The sequence below is a fragment of the Triturus cristatus genome, chromosome 1_1, assembly GCF_964204655.1.
Source record: "Triturus cristatus chromosome 1_1, aTriCri1.1, whole genome shotgun sequence".
Taxonomy (NCBI): Eukaryota; Metazoa; Chordata; class Amphibia; order Caudata; family Salamandridae; genus Triturus; species Triturus cristatus.
Window position 1 is genome coordinate 496,500,072 of NC_140579.1, and position 24,101 is coordinate 496,524,172.

A 24,101-nucleotide genomic window follows, 5' to 3' on the forward strand; every position below is an offset into this window, starting at 1 on the left:
CTGCTAGGGACTTGGACAACAAGTGGTCCAAAGCACAACTTCGTTGGACGTAGTTTAGGGCTTGCACTCAAAAATCAGTGCACGGTTCCCTGGTATTGCTGTTCCTCGTCACTCGTGGGGTCCAGATGCCACAGCTTCGCTGGGGACTCAAAATGGCCGTCGAGAGGTCAGGAAATCCACTTCAGGGGACGCAGGGACTTCGGGCTCCGGCAGGAGCGGTAAAGTTTGCAACCGTTGTAGAGAGTTTTGGTGCCTGCCAAGCAGGGGAGTCACTCCTTGACTCCAAGGGAGATTCTTCAGTCTTCCAGAGATAGTGGAACGTCGAAGGGCCAGGATTCTTCTTAGTTGAGCGTCGTCCAGGTTTAATCTAAATTGCATTGGCAATGTGTGTTATCTTATAGTGAAAAGATGGGAGGGAGTAGCTCTATGACCACTCCTCTAGGAGGGTCAGGGTAGTGGGTGGTTACACCCACTTCCCTTTGTCCAGTTTCATGCCAGAGCAGGGGCAGGTAGCCCCTGAACCGGTTTGAGCTGGCATATGCACAGAGGAGCCTACTGCTCCCCCAGTGCAGGACTTCAAAGCATTCTAAGAGTGCACCCACCCAGCTCCAATACACTAAATCCTGTCTGGGAGGTGGTGACACCTCCCTGTGACAGGAAACCCTTTGTTGGGCTCCCTCCACTGCGAGTTTCGGTCAGCAGCAGGAGGGCAGCCCGGTGTCTGTGCTGGTGGCATCCATTTTGTGATGCCAGGGCTCTAGAAGATTTCTACCGTGTAGTACAGTGGGTACATGTCGTCCCCTCTAGAAGGGTGGGATCCTACTCCCACACCAGTTACTGGTGTGGGGGTAGGATTCCAAGTTGTTTGACACCAAACACGACATGCTTTGATGCAGTCATTCCAAAGTTAGCATTTACCGCGAGGTTATAATGCACTTAAGAGTATATGGTTTAACCGCATCCACAAACAGCAGCAGAGAATAGACTCTGCCAGCTGCAGAGGGGTCCTGCTCAGGCAGAAGCACCCCCTCACATAGTAAACCATGCACCCTGCCCTTGGGATTGATAGGGCCTGCCATAGGGGTGACTGATAGGTTTATATGTGTGTGTATGGTGAGATATAGGAACCTATACCTCAGTGAGGAGAGCTAACACTACCTCACACAGGCTGCAGTAGCAGGCCTGTGGTGTCAGATTGTGAATGCTTCCCAGGGGTGGCATAATACATGCTGCAGCCACTGGTAGGCCTGTGAAGTACCAATGCCCTAGGTACCTAAGGTACCATATACTAGGGGCTCATAAGGTACCACAGTATGCAATCACTAGTGCATCTAATAAGCACACCAATCATTTAAGGGAGTAAGCAGATAGGCTGGGGTCCTGGATAGCAGGATCCCAGCCAGACTAGTCAAAAACCATTCAAACACCAGGAAAAAAGTGGGGGCAACCATATAGTCAGATTCCACCTTCCTACATACAGGAACCTATACCATATAGCATATGGAAGAAGGAATAGGAGAAATATCACAGGAATGCGCAACAAATACAGGATATCACACAAACATATGTCAGATATCACAGAGCAGTAGGGCAAGAGTGGGTTGATGTAACACTGGAATACAGGAAATACATTGTAGACAGTAGTACTATATAGGCCTAACACCTTGATATAGGTGATCGCAGGTTCATGAATGCAGTGTTGAAGTAAAACACTTTATACTTTCCCCGGGGTGCACAACTTTGTTGGATTTGCATGGCAAACAATTTGTTGTATCATTTTATTCGTCTGCAAATTACATTCCCCTGCAAGCCAGCAAGTTCCAGAACGGGCATAAGAGCCCTCTGCCTAATGTAATTGCATTGTATGAGTCTATATTTGGCAGGGAATTCTTGGAGCTCTAATGAAGGCCTGAGACATTTAGGGGATGTTTGATAGGACAAAACACATTGGCAGAAAACTAAGACTGTTTAAATCATTAAATTAACATCTGCGTTGTGATTTTTAATTATATCCGGGGTACCAACTTAATAAAGGGAAACTCTATTTTGGATCTACACCCCCAATATATTTTTAGTTAAAAAACATCTAGATCCTTGATTCTGTCAGGTTAAGATTTATCAAGAACTCCAATACATGGCGGTGTCAGTCAGGCTGGTATTTACCTACCCTGACATGGACATTTCACCAATGTTGAAATATGCCCTGGTTTATAGTGGGTGAGATGGTTTCTGAAAATATCTTTAAATACCTGTAAGATGGAAGGGGTACCAACAGGTAGAACCTCTGCTTAAAGAAACCTAGGTATTAGTTGTGCTGATTGTGAATCTCCTGAAGGATGTGCTTAGTAGGGTTACAAAATTAGAAACGGAAGAAGTGTAATAAGTGACAGATCTGTTTCCAAAGGAAATAAGGGCAGACTGGATTCTGTTATGTACAAACCCTGCGAATGAATGACACGGAATGGAAGGTATTCTGAACCTGTGCACATTGGGCCTTTGGGTTTGTAAGCTCTTCTGATTCTCCTACTGCAAGATAAAATAGAAGATACATAGGCATTCTGCACTGCTTGGCGTTGATCTTAGCATTTAGAGGCAGCTCCTGAGAATGGGAAAATGTAAAATAAATACAGTGCTCATGCAGATAATATTAGAGGTTCGTTATGAACCTAGTAAGAATATTGAGGGCTCCACAGCCCTTTAAAAGAAAACACTGGGAGGAATTAACTCTTCCCTTTACTGCTCAAAAGTTACAAATTGAGATGTATTGAAGAACAAGTTACTTACCTTCGGTAACGATGTATCTGTAAGAAACATTAGTTAGTTAGATTCCTCACCTTAGAATAACCCCAGGCGTCAGACTGGATCCGGAAGATTTTTCGTCAGCAATACCCCTTGCGCGTCGCTAGGCGTCGTCTGCGGCTCCGCGTCCGTCGTCGTGCGCCGGAATGACGTCGTCGGAGTACTTAGACGCCGCCCTCGCGCGCTGACGTCAGTTCTTGTACATAGCTTTCCGCGCCTGGAACGCAGAGCCATGCAAAGACCGACACTGGTGCCAAAAATAAAATCTAGGGGCCTGAAAAGGAAAACCTTAACCCTAGATGTCAGTTCGCAGAACGGGGAGGATGGGTGGGTCGGTGAGGAATCTAACTAACTAATGTTTCTTACAGATACATTGTTACCGAAGGTAAGTAACTTGTTCATCTGAAAGAAACACGTTAGTTAGATTCCTCACCTTAGAATAGATACCCAAGCAATACCATCCCCGGTGGTGGGTCTGCGAACCAAGATCACACCAGAAAGTCCTGGAGGACAGAACGGCCAAAGAAGCCATCCCTCCGGACTTGGCTGTCAAGGCAATAATGCCTGGCAAACGTGTGTAGCGAAGCCCACGTTGCCGCCTGACAGATGTCCTGCAAAGGGACACCCCGTCCCAAAGCAGTAGTAGCCGCCGTGGCCCGAGTAGAATGGGCGCGCAGCCCAACAGGAGGGTCCTTTTTTGCCAAGGAATAACAAATTTTGATGCACAAAATGACCCACCGAGAGATGGTCCGTTTGTGCACAGCTTTCCCCTTCTTAGCACCCACGTATCCAACGAAAAGTTGGTCGTCCACCCGGAACTGTTTTGTGAGGTCCAGATAAAAGGAGAGCGCACGTTGTGGGTCCAGACGGTGGAGCCTCTCTTCCTCTTTGGAAGGATGCGGAAAGAAGGTGGGCAAGGTGACAGACTGCCCAAGATGAAAGGGGGTCACCACTTTCGGAAGAAAGGAGGGACGAGGCCGAAGAACAACCTTGTCCGTATGAACAGAGAGAAAAGGAGGCTTTGATGATAAAGCCTGGAGCTCACTCACCCGTCTAGCCGAGGTGATGGCTACCAGAAAAGCAGTCTTAAGCGTCAGCAGACGAAGAGGACAATTATGAAGAGGCTCAAAGGGAGCGCACATTAGAAATGTGAGAACAAGATTCAAGTCCCACTGAGGCATTACAAAAGGGACAGGAGGGAACGTGTGAATAATGCCTTTTAGAAAGCGTGTAACTACAGGGGACTTGAAAAGAGAAGGCTGATCAGGAAGCCGCAAGAAGGCAGAGATGGCAGCAAGATAACCTTTCAAGGTGCCCAGGGCAGAGCCCTGCCGGGCCAAAGAAAGAAGAAAAAGCAGAACCTCAGAAAGAGGGGCGCAAAGGGGATCCACAGCCTTTGCTGTGCACCATGCCACAAATTTGTTCCACCGGCAGGCGTATACCGTCTTTGTGGAGGGATGCCTGGCTGCCAGAATGATATCACAGACTTCAGGAGGCAAGTCAAATGGCATCAACTGCCGCCGCTCAATCTCCACGCATGGAGGTGGAGGCTGGACAGGTTCGGGTGGAGGACCGTCCCCTGCTGCTGCGACAGAAGATCCTCCCGAAGGGGCAGACGTATCGGAGGATCGGTCAACATACTGAGTAGCTCGGGATACCAGTACCTTCGTGCCCAATCCGGAGCCACCAAGATGACTTGGGCCCGGTCATGCCTGATCTTCTTCAGCACTCTGGGCAGAAGTGGTATAGGCGGAAAGGCGTACAACAGACCGCAAGTCTACTCGTGACGAAAAGCGTCGCCGAGCGAGTGCCGCCTTGGAAATTCCAACGCGCAGAACTGCTGACATTGCGCGTTCTCTTTGGTGGCGAATAGATCTAACCAAGGCTCTCCCCACTGCTGAAAGAGACCTTGCGCCACTTCGGAGTTCAGACGCCATTCGTGATCCATCATGTACCGGCGGCTGAGTACGTCTGCTCTGGCGTTCAGAGAGCCCGCCAGATGTTGAACCACTAGGGTGACGCCCTGGTGTTCCAGCCACGTCCAGAGGCGCAGAGCCTCCTGACAAAGGGTTCACGACCCCACCCCGCCCTGTTTGTTGCAATACCACATGGCAGTGGTGTTGTCCGTGAACACCTGCACGACACTTCCCCTGACAGAGGGAAGGAAGGCTTTCAGTGCAAGTAGGATCGCTCTCAACTCCAACAGGTTGATGTGGAGACGAGACTCCGCCGGAGACCAGAGGCCTCTGATCTCCGCCTCTCCCATATGGCCACCCCATCCCAGGAGGGACGCATCCGTCACTACGACATGCTCCGGTTGGGGAAGGGAGAGGCTCTTGCCCTTGACCCAATCGCGGTCCGTGAGCCACCACTGCAACTGCTGTGCAGTGCCCTCCGAGATCAAGACATGGTCAAACAGGTTGCCGTGATGCTGGGCCCACTGAAACTTCAGGTCCCACTGCAGAGCCCGCATGCGCCGCCTGGCGTGATGCACTAGTAGGATGCAGGAGGCCATCAGCCCCAGAAGCCGCAACACTAGCCTGACCGAAACCCAGGATAGAGGCCAAAAGATGGGAATCAGCGCCTGAATATCCCGGACCCGCTGTTCCGGTGGAGAGACCCGGAACTGCGCCGAATCGAGAACCGCTCCGATGAAGAGGAGCTTCTGAGATGGACTCAGGTGTGACTTGGGCACGTTGATGGAAAATCCTAGCAAATGCAGGAGATCCGCCGTAGTCTGGAGGTGGGAGACTACTGCCTGGGGCGAGCCCGCCTTCAACAACCAGTCGTCGAGATAGGGGAACGACTGGAACCCCTGATCTGCGCAGATGAGCTGCGACCACCGCCATCACTTTCGTGAACACCCGAGGGGCACTGGTGAGGCCGAAGGGGAGCACGGTAAACTGAAAGTGCTCTTGACCCACCGTGAACCGCAGGTAACGCCGGTGGGCCGGCAGGACGGGGATGTGGAAATATGCGTCCTGCAAGTCCAACGCTACCATCCAGTCTCCCGGGTCTAGGGCAGCTAGAACCTGAGCCAAAGTTAACATCTTGAACCTTTCCTTCCGGAGGAAGGCATTGACGTTCCGGAGGTCCAAGATAGGGCGTAGGCCCCCTTTGCCCTTCTTGGGAACCAGAAAGTAGGGGGAATAACAACCACGACCTACTTCTGGGCTCGGAACGCGCTCGACGGCCCCCTTGGCCAAGAGGGCCGAAACTTCCTCGTGGAGAAGATTCAAATGATCCCCCGAGATACGGTGGTGCTGCGGTGGCATGGCTGGAGGGGTCGTCTTGAAGGGGAGGGAGTAGCCCCTTCGGACGATTTGCAGCACCCACCTGTCCGATGTGATGGACCGCCAGTGGAGCAGGTGATGGCGAACTCTGCCGCCCACTGGCGTGGAATGGGCCTGAAAGCTCGGACTAGGAATGCTTTGAGGTGGATGCTGCCGGGGTGGATGTGGGCTGACCGCGTCATCCTCCAGAACCGCCTCGGTGGAAACCACGTCCGCGCGCAGGTTGGTTCTGCGGCTGGTGGCTAGGCGTACGTGAGGTGGCACCCCTTCCTTGGCCATGAAAGGGGCGAAAGGCGGAAGTTTGCGACCGCGGGGCCGAGAGGCCCAAGGACTTGGCCGTAGCCCGGGAGTCCTTAAAGCGATTCAGCGCACTGTCCGCTTTCTCGCCAAAAAGGCTAGTGCCATCAAAGGGCATGTCCATGAGAGTGCTCTGGACATCACCCGAAAAGGACGTGGACCACAGCCAGGCGTGACGTCTAAGCGCCACCGTGGTAGAAATTGCCCTACCTAGCGAGTCCGTAGTGTAAAGCCCACATCGGATAGCATGTCGTGCTGCATCCCTCCCATCGGCCAGAGCCTAGGTAAGTCGTGTCTGGACCTCCTCCAGACACAGGGGCAGCACGTCCTCCACTGTATCCCACAGAGAGTGGGAATAACGGTCCAAGAGACAGGCGGTGTTCAAGGACCGCAGGCCCAAACTAAGGGAGGAGAACAGCTTTTTGCCAAACTGTTCCAGTCTCTTGGAATCCTGGTCCGGCGGGGCGGTCGGGAAGGAGGATTGGGAGGTAGAGGCCTGGATAACCAGGCTCTCGGGGGTAGGGTGTTGGGACAGAAAACTGGGGTCGCCCGGAGCAGGGCGGTGGCGCCTGGCGACGTTCCTGTCCACAGGAGGGACTGTGGAGGGCTTGGACCAGGTGCCCTGCAGAACGTCAATGAGGGCCTCATTGAATTGCAGCAGAGGCTCAGTAGAGCTTGCTGCAAACTGAAGCACCTCAGTGAGGACGTTAGTCCTCACAGCCACGGCAGGTAGCTCGAGCCCAAGGGCTGCGGCCGCCTTGCGCAGCACCACAGAGAAAGCAGCACCCTCCTCCGAAGCCACAGTCGGAGGAGAGATGAATCCAGTGTCTGGAGAGGTATCCAGACCACTGGCCTCCCCCAGTTCATCTGCCCAGTCCTGTGACAGCTGAGCCTGAACGGCCATAGGATCCTCGGATCCCTCCCATTCGCCCCCATCATCTGATTCCTGGTATGCAGGAGGAAGGATCGGAGCCGGGCGATAGACATATTGTGTCTCCAGCGGCGCCGAACGCGGCGTCCATCGACGCCGTAACGGCGCCGGGCCCGGAGCGGGGCTGAACTGGGGCTCGATGCCGAGCGGAGCCGGCGTCGGAGGTGGTACCGGTGTCGACGCCGGCAGAGGAGGCGTGACGAGGTCGACCGGCGTCGGCGGGGACTCGGGAACGGGTCCCTCAGGCACTTGCGGCGTCGAGGCCGGAGCCGTCGACGGCGCCGCCGGCAGGCGAGGTTGCCCAGTCGGGTCCGCGGGGCCCGAAGGCGCGCCAGCGGGCGTCGACGGCGGAGCCAGGTTCCTCATGGCCGAGAGGATGGCACTGACTTCCGCCGGCGTCGCGTCAGTCCCAGGGACCGGCGGGTATGGGGACTTGCGCGGCGCCTGCGGCTCCGCTGGAGCCGCGGGGGTGGAACCACCCTGACCCTCGGCCGAGTCGGGCGACCGGCGAGGGGAGTCCGAAGAGCGGTGTCGCCTCTTGGACTTCTTGGAGTGCTTCGACTTACCCGAAGACTTGGAGCCAGACGATCGATGAGGACGTCGGCTGCGGCTCCGCGACCGATCCTTGGACCTCCTCCTGGACCGGGATCGAGAGGGGCGCGGAGCCGAGTGGCGAAGCTCGAGAAGCTTACGGGACCGCTCCCGTCTAGCCTTAGAGGTCAGGGCCTTGCAGTCCGAACACGACTCCGCGTCGTGGTCGAGGCCCAAGCAGTAAAGGCACCGGCGGTGATAGTCCGTAACCGACATCAAGCGGTTGCAGTCAGCACAGGCTTTAAAACCAGGCATCCTACCGGCACCGGAGTCGAGACAAGATCAAAAAGGATCAAAAAAGTTAGTCAAAAAAGACTAAAAGGGGTAGCTCTCCCGGATCTGCGCTTACTGGCGTGGAAAAAAGAAGAACTGACGTCAGCGCGCGAGGGCGGCGTCTAAGTACTCCGTCGACGTCATTCCGGCGCACGACGCCGACGACGGACGCGGAGCCGCAGACGACGCCTAGCGACGCGCAAGGGGTATTGCTGACGAAAAATCTTCCGGATCCAGTCTGACGCCTGGGGATATTCTAAGGTGAGGAATCTAACTAACGTGTTTCTTTCAGATCTGCAGTCAACAGTGAAGGAATGAGGAAAAGGTCATGTTGTTCAAATCTGGTACAAACTCCACGTCCTAATGTACAAAGAGTGGTAGGAAAGAGAATTGCCCAATATTTAGGGCTAAACTCCCTAGTGGATTGGAAGGAAAACCACTGACATGTGAGATCAGGGGCAGTGGAATGGACAACCCTAACGACACCTAATAAGAAATGGTGGGTGCTCCCCGATATATCAAATGGTACATCTTAAATTTGAGCAGTTTGAGGGAAGGATACAGACCTTCTAAATGAGGTAGTAGGATGGACAAATCCAGAGGAGCACAGCAATTTCGGTAGTAAAAGAAGCGAGGGAAGATTCAGCTGAGTAAATAAGCAAAAAGAGTTACAGGTTCCAAGTTCTCCTATTTAAAAAGAATTACAATAGCACCTAAAAAGGTGAAGGGAGAAAAACCAGTTCACTTACGATCTTGTGGCTGTATATTCCAGTTTATGTGTACTTTCCCACAAATCTTTGAGGATATGGGGGAACATATACATTTTTACCAATACACCAGAGAAATTAGATTTGCGTTATGTTATGTAATTTGTAAAATCAATTGTTGTCCAAAAAAGGAAACCTGACACTAGTTTACGAAAAAGATCAAAACACTAACCGAACTATTGAAGTCTTAAATGAAGTGAAATGCCACATTTTAAATAGGTTTCAAGGCAGGTGTGCAGTGGAAGTTCATTTTTTTTCTGCTGCAATATATGAGAAGCCACCGCTTCTGTCCAAATGCTGTACAATCAGAAGAGCTGCTTTAGAGTGAAGCCGCCTGTTCGTTGGATATGGCCGGGTACTTACCTCAAAATAATTGAGATCATTGCCATTTAAAGATCTTTAGACTAGGCAAAGAGATCTAAAGTTTGTTCTTTTTGTAATCAGGAGCCAGTACACTTCACTGAGAAAAGGGTATGTGCGAGCTTGATGGGACATAATCTGGAGTCAATTTTCTGAATCCTTTAAAGTTGTGCAATACCTCCTGAAGTTAAGTCAATAAAAAGTAAATTGCCTAAAGGAAATTAGTGCATTAGTCAGGGATTTATGAGCCTCCAGAGGTAAAAACCTGACATTTTTCCTAATCACTTTCAGAATAGTGAAGCTGGTTGTTGTAATCAGACATACTTGTTGTGACATGAACAGATCATTGTTGTAGGAAACTGGCTCTGTATATACTATACCAAGGTAAGGCATAGTGTGCACAGAGTCCAGTGAATCCCCAGAGGTATGCAGAGGCTAAAGTAGATAACACCTTACTCTCTTTAGTGGCAGTGTGGTTGAGCAGTCAGGCTTATCAGAGGGTAGTGTTAAGCATTTGTTATACACACTCAGGCAAGAAATGATGTCACATTCTCAAAGACGGAATCCAGACCAAATGTTTGTATAAAAGTTATTTTGTGGTTTCATTTCTAGAAACCAAGATTTACGTAGCAGCAGGTAGGTTATACTTCCCCTACAATGTTTACTTTTCAAAATACAGCGAGCACTGGCTTTGCAGGAACAGTCAGATTACTTTTGCAGTTGAGAAAATGGTTTGTAAGATGTTCAAAAGCACTTGAAATTAATTTTAGATTACTTTGCAGTTACTTTTCTAGCCTGGCATGAGACAAACTACTAACACAGTTTAAGCAACAGGACATCGGTAAACAGGTGGGCTCTTTTAAAGGCACTGAGTTGCTTTTGTTGCAGAACAAAACAGTTCAATACTTCGAAGACTTTTCTGCGTAAACCCACCATACAATCCTATGAAGAAAAACGAAGTGTTAGGTTTACAAATAAGTAAACCGTTTTGGAAAAGGAGCTTTGAGGGGTAGAACCAAGGTTCATTGGCATTAAAGGGGTGTGCAGGTTGGGTCCAATGGGTCCCTTCCCTGGGGTGTCTACACCCCGTAGTATGCCACCCTCCAGTGGGAGGGTGGCATAGCCCTTTTCCTGATTGGAGGGTTCCCCCCCATCTTCAAGATGGCAGGGACTGATAGGTGGCCTTTACCAATCCCAGGTGAAGTGAAGGTGGGCACATCTCCCTTCCGGGAAAGGATTTCCCACTGGTTCTCGCGCCCAAAATGGGGGTCGGAGCCAGTTGCTGATAGAAGCAAAAGGCTAGGGGTAGCTAACAAAGGCGGCAGATCTTTGAAGCACCCTCTTCGAGGACCCATCCCATCCTGGGGGAGGAGGCATGACACCTCTGCCTAGAATATGTTTTGTTTCCAGACCCAGAGAGCAGAGGCTCTCTGCCCAGGGGTCCAAAAAAACCTGTTTGGTGGTGGCAGATGGCTGGGAGAAAGTCTAGGAACCACACATGGGTTGGTTGTTTTTCAGGGAGCATTTCTAAGATGCCCTCTGGGTTCATTTTGTAATAAATCCCACACTGGCATACGTGTGGGTTTAATGTGCTGAAAGGTTTGATACCAAACTTCCCAGATTTCAGTAAAGCCATCATGGAGCAGTGGAGTTTGTGTTGACAAACTCCCAGCCCATGCACTCAAAATGGCTCTACTGTACTTACAATGTCTGTGACCGGCACAGACACTGTAGGGGCATATTGCTCCTGCAGCTATGCCCTCATCTGGGTATGGTGCACCCTGTCTTTGTGGTGTAAGGCCTGCTAGAGGGGTGACTTCCCATGCCACATGCTGTGCTGGTGGGTATGGCACACAGGGATGTGTCATGTCCACTCTTCAGTTTGGTCTGCAGCAAAACACGCAGCCTGCAATGGCGGGGGAGGGGAGGGTGTCAAGGTGAGGGGTCTCTGAGGGTAGCACAATACATGCTGCAGCCCTCAGAGGCCCTATCTGGTCACAATGCCCTTGGTACCTTTTACAAGGGACACACATGTGGCCCAGAGGTGTGCCAATTGTGGGTATAAGGGTGCAGTTTTGGGAAAGAACACAGGTGCTGGGGCCTGGTTAGCAGAATCCCAACAGGCACTCAGTCAAGTTGGCATCAGGAATCTTGCAAAAAGTTAGGGGGTAACTGTAGGAAGCTGGCTCTGTATATACACTATACCAAAGTGAAGTATAGTGTGCACAGAGTCCAGTGAAACACCAAAGGTAGGCAGAGGTAAAGTAGATAGCACCTTACTCTCCATTTCTGGTAATGTGGGCGAGCAGTAAGGCTTTATCAGAGGGTAGTGTTAAGCATTTGTTGTACACAATCAATCAGCAAATGATATCACACACTCAAAGACTGAACTTCAGACCAATTGGTTTTGTATAAAAATATTCTTTTAGCTATTTTATTTCCGAGAACCAAGCAAGCCTGGCACAGGTAAGTGATAAGTACTTTGCAGTAATAATAAAGTTTGTAAACAGTTTGTATTGCAGTTGCATATATATACTTTTGGTTTGATTACAGTAGAACTACTAGTAATGCAATGCTTTGAAATATTGTACATATACTTTGTATTGGCTTTTCAATAGATTACTTTAAAGATTACTTTTCTTACACAGTGCAGTATACCTGGATACTGCACTGGGACATTTCCTGTAAACAGGTAAGTAAAAGCGTTTTGGATATTTTGTTACAGTTTTAGAGACTTTTATAGATTTTCCAACTCCACACTAAGAAACTTTTCACAGAAAAACTGTAAGTTATCCTATGGAGGAAAATAGGGTTATCGGTTCAAAGGTAAGTATTCGGCTGTGGGAGTTGGTATTCTGTGGGTAGCCTCAGGGGTCCCCCAGGGTCAAGGAGGCACTCTTGTTACACCCTCAGCAGCACTAGGGCGGCCAGGTGCAGAGTACTGAGGCCCAATGTGATCCAATGGGGTAAAGGGGTCTTCGGTTGGTGGCTGCTTACAAGCATGCCACAAGGTTGTGGGAGCAAAGCTCCTGGAGTTAAGCTCAGGGCAAATGGAGGTTCAAGCCAGCACAAAAGGTGCACAGTCAGTGGCACTGGGACGGCTGGGTTCAGAGTGCTCTTTTGGCGTCGGACGCCTTGTAGCTTTCAATGGGGAGTCTCCGGTTTGCGAACACACTGCAGGCTCGGGGACGAAGGTCTTCTGGGTGCGACCACCACTTGGAGAGGTAAGTTGGGATGCTGAGGGTTAGTTAGGAACCGTCGGTTGGGCTACCCAAGGCTGTGGAGCGTCTGGTGCAGGGGTGCCTTTTAGGGTTGGATCTTCTTCTTACCACCTCCTGGTCGCGGTTGGGGGGACCTTCCGGTTTGAGGCCGCAGGTGTCGGCTGGAGGCTTGAGGCAGGTCAGGGATCCCCGGATCTCGCGTCAGGATATCAGGGGACACCTCCTCATGGTGTTGGGCCACTCAAACTTGGGCCGTGGATGTCAGGTGCAGAGTAGTGCAGACTCGCTGATCTTACCAGAGCTGGAATCTGTTGGTGGACAAATCTGGTGTTCACAGGAGCCAGAATTGTTCTTTTGAAGGTAGGGCAGGTCCTTGGGGTTCTTGAGGCTGCTGGCTGCAGGACACACCAGAGTTTCGCTTCTGCAGGATCGAGGTGGGGAAAGGCCGGTAGGGCTGGGGCCAAGTTAGTGGGCGTCCTCCTCGTGTTTGCTTCGGGACGGCTGTTCGGTCCTTCTTCTGTTTTTTTTTGTAGTTTCTTGTCTGAGGAGGCAAGGTTCAGGGGTGTTACAGGTAAGTAAAAGGTTGGGACCAATGGGTCCCTTCCTTGCCGGGGCGGGGGGAGGGGGGTCAGCCCCTGTTATGCCACCCTCCAGTGGGAGGGGGCATGTGCCTCACTCTGGTTGGCTGGATCCCCCATCTGCAAGATGGCGGGGACTGAGAGTTGTGCTTCACCTCGCCTCCCCCACCTGAGGGGTGGGGTTGGCAAAGGTGAGCACACCTCTCTTCCTCACTGTTTTTCCCGCCCAAAGTAGGGGTCAGAACCAGTGGGAGCCAGTTCCTGTAAGCAGCAACAGGCCTGGGGAAGCTCACAAAGGCGGCAAGCCTACGAGCTTACACTTCGTGGACCCTGCCCATCCTGGGGGAGGAGGCACGGCAACTCGTCCCAGGACGTGCATTGTTTCAGACCACCGAAAGCAGCAGGCTCTTGATCCAGGGGTCCAGAAACAAGCCTGGTGGTGGCAGCTGGTGAGTAGCCACTCAGCCTGGACACTAGTGGTAGGTCGTTTTTCAAGGGGCATCTCTAAGATGCCCCTTGTGTGCATTTTTCATTAAATCCCACACTGGCATCAGTGTGGGTTTAATGTGCTGAGAAGTTTGATACCAAACTTCTCAGTTTTCAGTAAAGCCATTATGAGACTGTGGAGTACGTAATTACAAACTGACAGCACTATATACTCTTAATGGCATTACTGCACTTACAATGTCTAAGAATTGGCTTAGACACTGTAGGGGTACAGGACTCATGCACCTATAACCTCACTACTGGTATAGTGCACCCAGCTAGAGGGGTGGCTGATCTATGCCAGGGCAGTGGGTTGTAGGCATAGCACACAGGGATGAGTGCCACGTCGACTCTTCACTTTATTATGCACCAAAACACACAGCCTGCAAAGGCAGTGTGTGAATGTAAAAGTACAGAGCCTCTAAGGGGGGCACAATAAGTGCTGCAGCCCTTAGAGGCATTTCCTGGTCACAGTGCCCTGAGTACCTGTGGTACCATTTACCAGGGACTGACCTGTGGTCAGAGAGTGCCAAATGGGCTTGGTCTTCAATGCAGTTTTATGGAAAGAACATAGTCCCTGGGTACCTGATTGGCAGGAGCCCAGGGCACACTCAAAGTACATTAGCAGTTCAGCAAAACATTGGTGCAACCCTGCAGAAAGAGGGCACTTTCTCACAGTAACCATGCGCAAAGGGCCACTTTCCTATAATTGTCAAGCATAACACCTAGGTTTCTTGCTGACTGGACAAGTAAGAGAGTAACTCAAAGAGCTGTTGATCACCATTATTTAGACCATAAATGGATATGGCTGCCTAAAAGGAGTACTTCTGTCTTGCCTGAGGTTAAGTTTAGGGCAGCTTGCATGCACCCAGGAGGATAAAGCGCACATTTATGACGAAGTTGTTTTTTGGTTAGTTAGGTTTTCTTTAAAATTGTTCAACAACTTCAGTGTCATTAGCATAGGATAGTATAGTGAAACACTGAATCTTACTAATTTGGCCTGGGGCGGCAAATGTATGTTAAAATCATGACGATTTCTTGATCAGTCTGTCCAAAGGATGAACAGAAGTTGATTATGGAAGGGGTGGGGTTAAACATTTTGTAAGGTTTGAAAAGTGTTTGCTTGGTTTCATTCCTCTGCCCATATTCAACTCAAACTTACTTGCCCCATATAGTTTCTTCCTGTACTCATTATTCACATAATTTCAGAAAAAAATCAAGAAAATAGAGCGAAAAGGCATGTTTTTTTTTTACACCCTTATAACGTTCTGCTTCCCCTTAAGAAAGGCAGAAACTGCTCTACATCATATCACATGTTGTTTGGGCTTGATACTGTGGGACAAGCCTGGATGTACAAACCCTCAGCAGAACTTTAGCATGTGCACAGTGACACAAAATATGACCTCACCGATGCCATTCTCCTGCAGGTACATTGCCAGGCCTTGCGCTTGGTACTCAGGATCATTTTCACGCTTCCAGTTCAGGAACTCCTCACAGGTGATGCCTTGGTGCTGTTCTTCCCACTATATTGCCACAAAAGGAGAAGAAAGCCAAAAATAAATCTTTTAGGGAAAAACAAGCCAATTGGTCTTGCTCCTCTGCAGCACTCATGGTGAAGAATTAACCTTATCTTGCTAAACTAGGAGATCTGAAACCTGAGGAGGTAGCAGGAACCAGTTCTGCTAAAGGAGAAATAGTTTCAAGACCCAAATTAGGCAGAGTCAAAATGTTTCAAGTTTTAGCTGGAAGACCTTGAAGATTCTAAGCACAAGCAACACATTTTCAGTTTACTTAATTGTCGCATTTCCATGCTTTGAGTGTTCCTTTTCAATATCCTTTTTGTGACAGTTGGAGTGACACTTTATCGCTGGTGGAAAAATACAGCCATGTAAAAAGATACATTTCAGAATTGGTCATCCAATGTGCAATAAAATACTCCAGGAATTACCTTACAAGAGTGATAATGCTCCTGGAGTACTTCTGCAAAGTCAGTTAACAATATCCTTTTCTAACATGATGGTCCTTGCACTCTGTGGCTTTTAAAATCATTATTTATGAATGGAAAAGACCAGAGTAAAATGAGATGGTACGAGCAAAGAAAGAATGTAGATTGCCCCTGCAAAAAGCAGGCCTGCCCAAAGGCACCAGTCAGAGGATATAGCCACTTCATAGCCATTCAGTAGTCATACACTAAATCTCTGAACTCTCCCCACACACTGCCTTATATTGATACATATTTTAAATAAAATATGTTCCCCATTTTCAGACCAATGAAAGTTCGAATATGTGATTATTTCTCTTTATTTAATTAGTTTTTGACAATGATTTGGTGCAGTAAAATGTAATGAATCATACTCCTGCCGAATGACTGCCCTACTATTAGAAGGTCTGAACACAATTCATGAAATGTGTATTTACGGACAATACAAAAGGTGGAAACTTTCTGTGTTGTTGGATGCTGTCTGTTCCGTTCAGCAGCATCTAATCATGACAAGACAGCTTATTAGGTGTCCTATAACCTTGTCAAACGTAATTAATGTTGTTCTTTTTTATTTTAGCCCATAGCATGTTGCACTGTCCAACTTGTAGTTTTCCTTTTTACCTGGACAGTAGTTGCTGATGATGTGACACATGAAAGTTTAGGCTAGGCTACTTAAAGGTTCTTGAAATGTACTTTAAGGACCACGTGTATTTGGGAGGAAGGTCAGCATCAGAAAACTTTACGGCTGACCTGCCATAAAAACAGCTATTAAAATAGAGGTACAGTTAGATTTTGTGGCAAAAATTGCAAGCGCACATAAAACGTTGCCTTGTTCAAGCTCCACTGCAAGATTATAACAAGAGGCAAGCAAGTGCCAGTAGTAACCATACCTCAGAGAAAGAGAAAAGACTCACCTCAGTGACCCAGCCACCATACTTCACCCAAGACCAGTCATTAATATTGCTATACTGGGTGCCTCAATTGTGAATGCTCCAGTGCGGTCAATAAACTTTAGTTCTTACCCACCCCACTACTGTTCCTGTACTGGAACACACTCATAGCTCTGCCAGTGCATTTCAATCTTTACCTGCAGCACTACTTTCTGTTCATGTAATGGATCCTCCTCATAGCTCTGTCAGTGCTGTGCAATTGTGCCCAAAATATTCATTTGTATTTGCGTACAGTCACCCACTCTCACATCTCCCAGTGCACCTGTCTTAATCTCTAGCCACACCAGTTATTACAGTAACGAGGCCCACTCAAGCTTAGCCAGTGCAGTTCAGTTTACCCCCTTAGCCTCCTCTGTTACTCCTGTGCACGTACCTACCTATTGCTCTGTTAGTGACTCATTCAATCTGCATCAATCTAGCTATTCCACTACTGAGGACCACTTGCATCTCCTTCCATTCCGGTACAGGGAAACACTTTCAACTCTACCAGGGAAACACTTTCAACTCTACCAGTGAAACTACTTCATGACCTGGAGCTTCCAGGTCTCAGCAAAACTGCTAAGGAAAAATAAATAATCCATCAGACCAACTCTCTTCACCAGAGTATGTACAGGAGCTGTAGAGTCCTTGTGTAGCTAAATAAGCAAGGGCCTTAATGCAAGTTTCCAGTGTCATAAATATTTACAATCCCTCCCCCACCCATTTTGCTAACTGGACTAACCCTAGCACTAACGAAAGATCTAATTCAAGTTTCAAAGATAGCTAACACCCATGTACCTCACCTGAATAATTAAGCTGCTATTCTATGTAATAGCAGTGTCTGCTATTTTCGTCTGAGCTGAAAGGAAGGCCGATAAGCCCACAGTGTGATGGCGAAGTGCGCCTCCCCAGTGCCATAAGCTGAGAAAGATGATTCTTCACTGGCTCTGTCTCTGGCACGAAGTCTCCTCTACCTGAGTTTCTGGTATGAACTCTCCACTACCTTTTCACACCTTATTCTTAGTTTATATAACATGATTTTTTTTTAGAATAAACAATTGGCAGAAAAAGGCCTTGACACACTTTCACTTTTAAACATTCTGTGAAACTGCGCTTTTGTTTTGAAAACAAATAAACAAGAAGGCATATGTTACACTATAAACCTCTGTTCATAGCGTGTAGTGCTGGAGATTAACATGCTCTGTTTATTCGTGCCAGTTATTGTTGGGCTCAGACATTTGCACCTTGTTTTTTTTCAAGCAGTCTTTGAAGTCACAAGGTAGAGTGACTTATTCCTTAGTTGGTAATGCGCATGGACACTGGCTCCGGTGTTAGATTGTTTTAAACACAACAGGTAAGTGAAGAGACCCAGAAGTACAAGGGACAGTTTGGTGACCATGCAAGAAGTTGTACACTGAGTTTAACTGTGTAAGGAAAAAACTAAATATAGCAAAGAATCAAAGGCTTTCTGGGAGGTGGATGCTGCATGTGAATTGGCAGCACTACATGCTACGAACAGATGCTTACAGGGTGAAGTAACCAATTCCGTTCATAGCATGAGTGGCAGTAGATACCCATGCTCTGCATAGACTGTAAATCAGTATTCCCGTGTGCGGTGGTTAGTGGGTGGATGTTGCAGAAATTTGAAACAAGGTCCTTATAACAGCTTGACCAACTCTAGCTTGCTGACGTGCTAAGATGTCCACACAGTAATGCTTGGTGAACTTATGTGGCATGGACAAAATAGCTTCATTACAAATGTCAGCAGGGGAAATAATTCCAAGGAAAGCCATACTGGTTCCCTTTTTTGTGTGAAATACTGCTCGAGAGGGGCAGGTAAAGTTCTTTTAGCCTTAACGTTGCAGGTTTGGATACACTTGACAATCCATCTGGCTATACCCACCTTTGACAGAGCACAGCCTTTGTGTGGCTTGGCAAATAGTTGCTGTCTTGCAAAAGGACTGGGTTTCTTCAAAATACACGAGGGCATGCTTGACAGCTAGGGTGTGAACGGCCCTTTCTGCTACCAACTGTGACTGAGGGAAAAAGACAGGGAGCTTTAGGGTCTGTTTGAGGTGGAAGAGGGATACCGCCTTGGGAAGGAACTTGGGGTTTGTCCCGAGTACAGATGTACAGCTACAAACTTGGATGAAAAGCTCCTTTGAAGTGAGGGCCTGGAGCTTGCGAACACACCTTAAAGATGCAATAAGGAGCGGAGAGGCATTGTAAGGAGCATGAATGTAGTGGTCCAAAAGGTGGAACCTTGAGTCTGGTAAGGAGAAAATTAGGGCTCCAGAATGGGGCTGGTGGTGTTCTGGGTGGGATAACCCATTTCAGTCCTCCCATGAATGCTTTGATAACCAGGATCATTAATAAAGAATGTGTTCTCTGTTCTGCATGTAGGCTGCAACAGCAGAAAGAGCAGGCGAATGGAAGAGTAAGCCAGACCCGATTTTTGCAAGTGGAGAAGATAACAGATAATCTTTTGGACTGTAAGTTTAACAGGGTACAGGTGCCCAGACATACAGTAATGGATACATCTCTTCCACTTGGCTGCATAACAGGCACTCATAGTGGGTCTGCGTGCTTCTTTCAGAATGTCCATGCATTCTTGAGGTAGATTGAGATAACCGAAAACTAGGATCTCAGAAGCTAACATACTAGATTGAGCTGCCTAGGGTTTGGGTGCCTGATTGTGTCTTGGTTCTGAGTGAGAAGGTTCAGCTTGTAGGGGACCTTCTCATGGGGGACAAAATCCATCTCAAGAAGGGTCGAGAACAAGGGTTGCCAGGCCCACATGGAAGCCACCAAGATACAATTGAGGAATGTTTGCCGAAGCTTTGGGATCACGTACGGAAGGAGTAGGACAGGACGAAAAGGATAGGTAATGACTCTTGACAAATTCATCCATGGAGCAATATCCATGGACTGTGGGAGACTGGAGGCGAAGTTTTGGCATTTTGTGTTTTTGGCTGTGGTGACGAGGTCGACCTTAGGGAACCCCCAGCAGCGGACGTATGGGAGTAGGACTTGTGGGTCGAATTCTTACTCGTGGACTTGCTGCTACATCCTGATGAGCAGGTCTGCTATGTTGTTGTCCACTCCCCAAAAGTACTTACTCCAGTAGGTGTATGTGATGGTAGAGTGTCCAATGCTGAATGTTCTGCTCTAGTGTTGACAATTGCAGTGAGTGTGTACTGCCTTGATTTAAAGATAGTACACAGCAGTCATGTGGTCCGTCTTTAGGAGGAATACTTTGAGTTAAACCTCATGAACGAAGGCCATGAGAGATCACTGTATGGCCATGACTACGAGATAGTTGATGTGGAGACCCTTTTGTTGTGGAGATCACATGCCTTGAACAGTTAGATGATGAAGATGCGCTCCTCATCCTGACAATGAGGCGCTCTTGGTGATAGGCACCAGCAGAACAGGGTCCAGGAAGGGCCGGACTTGTAACAGATAGTTGCTGTTCCACCACTGCAGTGGGATGAGTATTGGCCTCAATCAACACTAGATTTTCCCAATGACCCTCCACTTGTAACCATTGTGCTAGGCACTGTTGGAGTGGACACGTGCAGTCTGGCATGGGGACTATGGGTATGCATGAGGACATCATCCCAAGGAAGCGCATGGCTCTTCTGACTGTGACTTGATGATCTGGCTGAAAGAGTGGCACTATCTGCTGGAATGCCTGCACCTTGTCTGGGCTGTGTTAAGTCTTGCTGGTAAATGTATTAACCTCTTCCATGCATTGGACGGCCCTCGGTGAGCGAGAAGCGGTTAAGCACAGCCCCTAAGAAGGGCTGGCTCTGAAGTTGGAGGTGGGACGTGACTGTATTTATGGTAAACCCAAAACAGTGAAGGAAGGATGACATGGCATGGGTGTGAGCGAGGCACTATTGCTTGTTTGCATCCTTGATCAGCCAATTGTCAAGGTAGGGGGAACACTTGAGTGCCGTCCCTTCTAATATGGGCGGCAACCACAGCTAGGCTTTTGGTGAATACCTTGGGTGCTGAGGTGACACCGAATGGCAATAAGTTGAACTGATAATGTAGACCACTTACCGCAAAGTGTAGAAATTTGGGGATGAGGGGGATGGATGTGCATGTAGAAGTAGGTATCCTTCAGATCGAGTATAGTCATGAAGTTGCCTTACTGGAGCAGCAGGGTGAGATCCTGCAGAGTAACCATGTGGAAATATTCTGAGATGATGTACTTGCATAAGGTATACTATAGACCTTACAGATCCAACTATTTTTGGGGATTAGAAAGTATAGGGAGAACATTCCCTTGTCGTGATTTCGCTGCAGCACTGGTTCTATTGATCCTTTAAGAATGAGTGTCTGAACCTACTCTTGAAGGAGGTGCTGGTGTCCTGGACTTAGGGTGTGCTTGCGGGGTGGCATATTTGGTGGGTTGAGGCGAGCTTAAGGCAGTAGTCATACTCTATGATGGAGATCTATTCCCAACGAGCAAGAAACCCCTGAAGTCTTCCCTCGACAGGTGCCGTGTGATTTGGGGGGCGAGGAGGAGGGTAGAGAGTCACTGTTTGGAGGAGGTGATTCCTTTGACTGAGCCTCCTTTGTGCCAACCCTTGGTGCTGTTGTCTCTGTAGGTCCCTCTAGAATACCCCTGTGATGACTGCTGGTGGTAGCCTTGGTTGTTGCCTTTAGAAAGAGGCAGATGGGTCTAGGGAGGTGATCTTACTGCCTCATCTGTAGAGCAATCTCTGAAACGATCCCCTCGGAGCTGATGTCTGTTGGACATCCATGGCCTTGGATGTGTGCATGTCTTTTTAGGTTTTTCCAGCATCTGGTTCACTTGTGATTCAAAGAGATGTTCACCATCGAATGACAGGATTAAAAGATGCTGCTGTACCTTTGGCTTAATTCTTCCTAGACTTTCGAGGAGGATATTACTCTGGATCCTCCGCCACCTCCCATACTTAAGAGACATAGGACAGGGGCATTCCCCTTCCCGCTCATCCTCCTCCTCCCTCGCTCTCACATTACTCTCCAAGTCAAGAGGGGAAGCGTCACTTGTAACTTGTGCATTTGCACGTTTCTACGCCATGCCATGTGGACTATGAGCTAATCTGGAGGCACATGGCCACGGATATAGGTAGATCACTAGGGGTGGTTTATATTTATTATCGACCCTAGCCATAATAACAAGCCTTGACTGAACTTTTGAAAGTCTCAGGGTGGTCTTCAGTATTTCCCCTTAAGCCTAGGTAGGAACTGAAGAGTGCATTGTGTTTTGGACAATGGTTCAACCAGGAGGTTGTTGTGTTACTGGACAACATGCATATCAACCTTACGATATGTGGCTGCCCTTTGTAAAACCTCATGGTAGGCGGTTGGTTTAAATAGGGGGTGAAGGTTTGGCTAGATACAGATCCGGATCAGTATCACCTGGTGGATCAATGTCGCAGTCACTCCACGGAGCATCCTTGGGCACCTGGCCTTATGGTGCATCATAAAGGTCAGCTGGGTGGAGGGGGCTAGCCCCGCATAAGAAATATGTGGTGACCACTCTGGTGTATATGAAGGAGGTGATGATCAAGGTGGAGGAAAAAAAGGAGTAGGAGGTTGAGCAGAAAGGGGAATGCCCCTGTACTATGTCTCTTAAGTATGGAAGGTGGAGGAGGCTCCAAAGCAATCTACTCCGCGAAAGTCAATTTTCTCTTTCTAGGAAGATTCTCTTGCAGCTTTGGCAGCAGCTTGGTGGAAATTTTGACAGTCTGAGGGTCGATGAAGTCAGTCCATGGCACTGGAGACTGGGCATACTGTTTCTGTCGCATCTCTTTAGAATACTGTAAGCCACTTTGTGCCGTATCACTTTGATTTTACATACCTGATCCAGGCCTCCGTTTGTCACTCCCGCCCCCCACCCCTCGGTCCACCACGGCTTGCCGTTTATTTGGAGGGAGTGGGAAGAGTGGAGGCGGAGTCGGGGGCGTTGCCTGGGATGAGGTTCCGGCAATCAGCCTCTTAAGCTGCATGACAGCGTGGACGCGCCACAGATGCGCCGCGGCCGTACTGAAGGCGCGCCTTAGGCAAGCCCGTCCAGGACCAGGGGCCAAAACCCATGCCCCTCAAACCACAGGTAGCCTAGCATTCTGGCGCTGCCAACTAATAAGGCTAAGGAATCCCTGCAACAACAAATGCCACCAGGCGATGTCTCCATTTAGTGAGGAGCATCAATGCCCCCACTGCACAGTTAGCTTTCGCCCGCCTTTAGAGAGACCACCAGAGACCCAATTCTCACCCAACCCACACACTCAAAATGTTTCTTCTTTACTGTCGTTCTCTTTCAAAACACTCCCTTGAGCTGAAGATGCTCCTGGAAGATGAAGCACCTGATGTACTATTCCTAACTGAAACCTGTCTAGACAACGAGTCTGAACCTGACCTGGTGCAAACACTGCCCACTAGCTACAGCATCCAGCGAAAATACCGCGACAAAAAGAAAGGTAGAGGTGTTGCAATGATATACAAAAGTTCCTTTAAATGTCGGGTGGAGCCTAATATAATTGCTGACTGCGAGAGTCTTTTTTTAAAAACTATTTTGCTGTTTGCCGTCTTTTCCTTTTCCGGAGTTCTCATCTAGCTCCCTCCTGGTAGCTGTGGGCAATTCCTTAAATCGCTCCCTGATGTAGCAGCCACTTAGGTTGGGGCAACCCCCAATATTACTCTTTTGGGGGACTTTAACCTGCACTTTGATGACCCTATCAAGGCTGATGCCTTGGATCTAACTCAGGACTGTTAGACCTGGCACCTTGGCGTGAGTTTCCCTTCCACTTTTTGATGGTGTGCCTCGATTGTTTTGCTGGTGTTGTCCGCTCAGGGCACTGCGCCACGGCTAATCCGTGCCGCAGTGCAAGTGCTCCCTAGATAAAGTGTACCTGTAAATTGATGTTCACGATTGGGTTATTGGATTCACTGTCAGTCCCCAGTAAAGTGCACCAGGGGTGCCAGGGCTAGTGAATGCCAATGCTGCTGGTGGGCTTGCAGCGCTGGTTGCGCCACCCACCGGAAGCGGCCGTGTAAAATGTGTCTAGGGTCTGCCACCGCAGACCCTGTGCGCGGTCTGGGACCGTCGCGCTGACTGCGCGAGTGCCCCCACTTGCCAGTCCCTAAACCTTCCCTTACCTACATATTAGCCAGCCCTCTGGTAGGCCCAAGGGCAGGGTGCATTGTAGGCATAAGGTAGGACATGCCCTGGTGTGTGTGGCATGTCTTAGTAGTGACTTACAGCCCTTTCCGTTTTTCACTATTGAAGGCTACCTGCTCTCCATAGGCCAGAATGGGCTGCTGGGATCACGCCAACGCTGTGACCCCAGTGGACTCAGAGAGCATGGTAGTGTGTCAAGTTTAGTATGCCTGAACTCAGAATAATAAAATACTTCTTGTAGTCAAGTTTATTTTAATATCCTGGGTTTGTAAATACTACTTTTAGAAAGTTAGTATTTACTGACCTGACCATCTCAGTCCGCCTCTGCTGTGTGTGTGTGTGTTCTGCCTAGCAACAGTAAGGAGCAGGGTGGGGGGATCCCCAGAGACAGGTTGGCTGCCAGGTGGTGGGCCGG

At 49.0% G+C, this 24,101-nt stretch overlaps 1 protein-coding gene across 2 annotated transcripts in view; it reads right to left on the bottom strand.

Annotated features, from left to right (window-relative positions):
- Positions 1 to 24,101, bottom strand: part of RNF31 (ring finger protein 31) — a 954,370-nt gene that overhangs the window by 161,913 nt on the left and 768,356 nt on the right. For both annotated transcript variants that reach the window (XM_085641869.1, XM_085641861.1), the window contains exon 17: positions 15,005 to 15,119. In XM_085641869.1, coding sequence (XP_085497995.1) covers positions 15,005 to 15,119 — 115 coding nt within the window. The remainder of the gene's footprint in view (positions 1 to 15,004; positions 15,120 to 24,101) is intronic.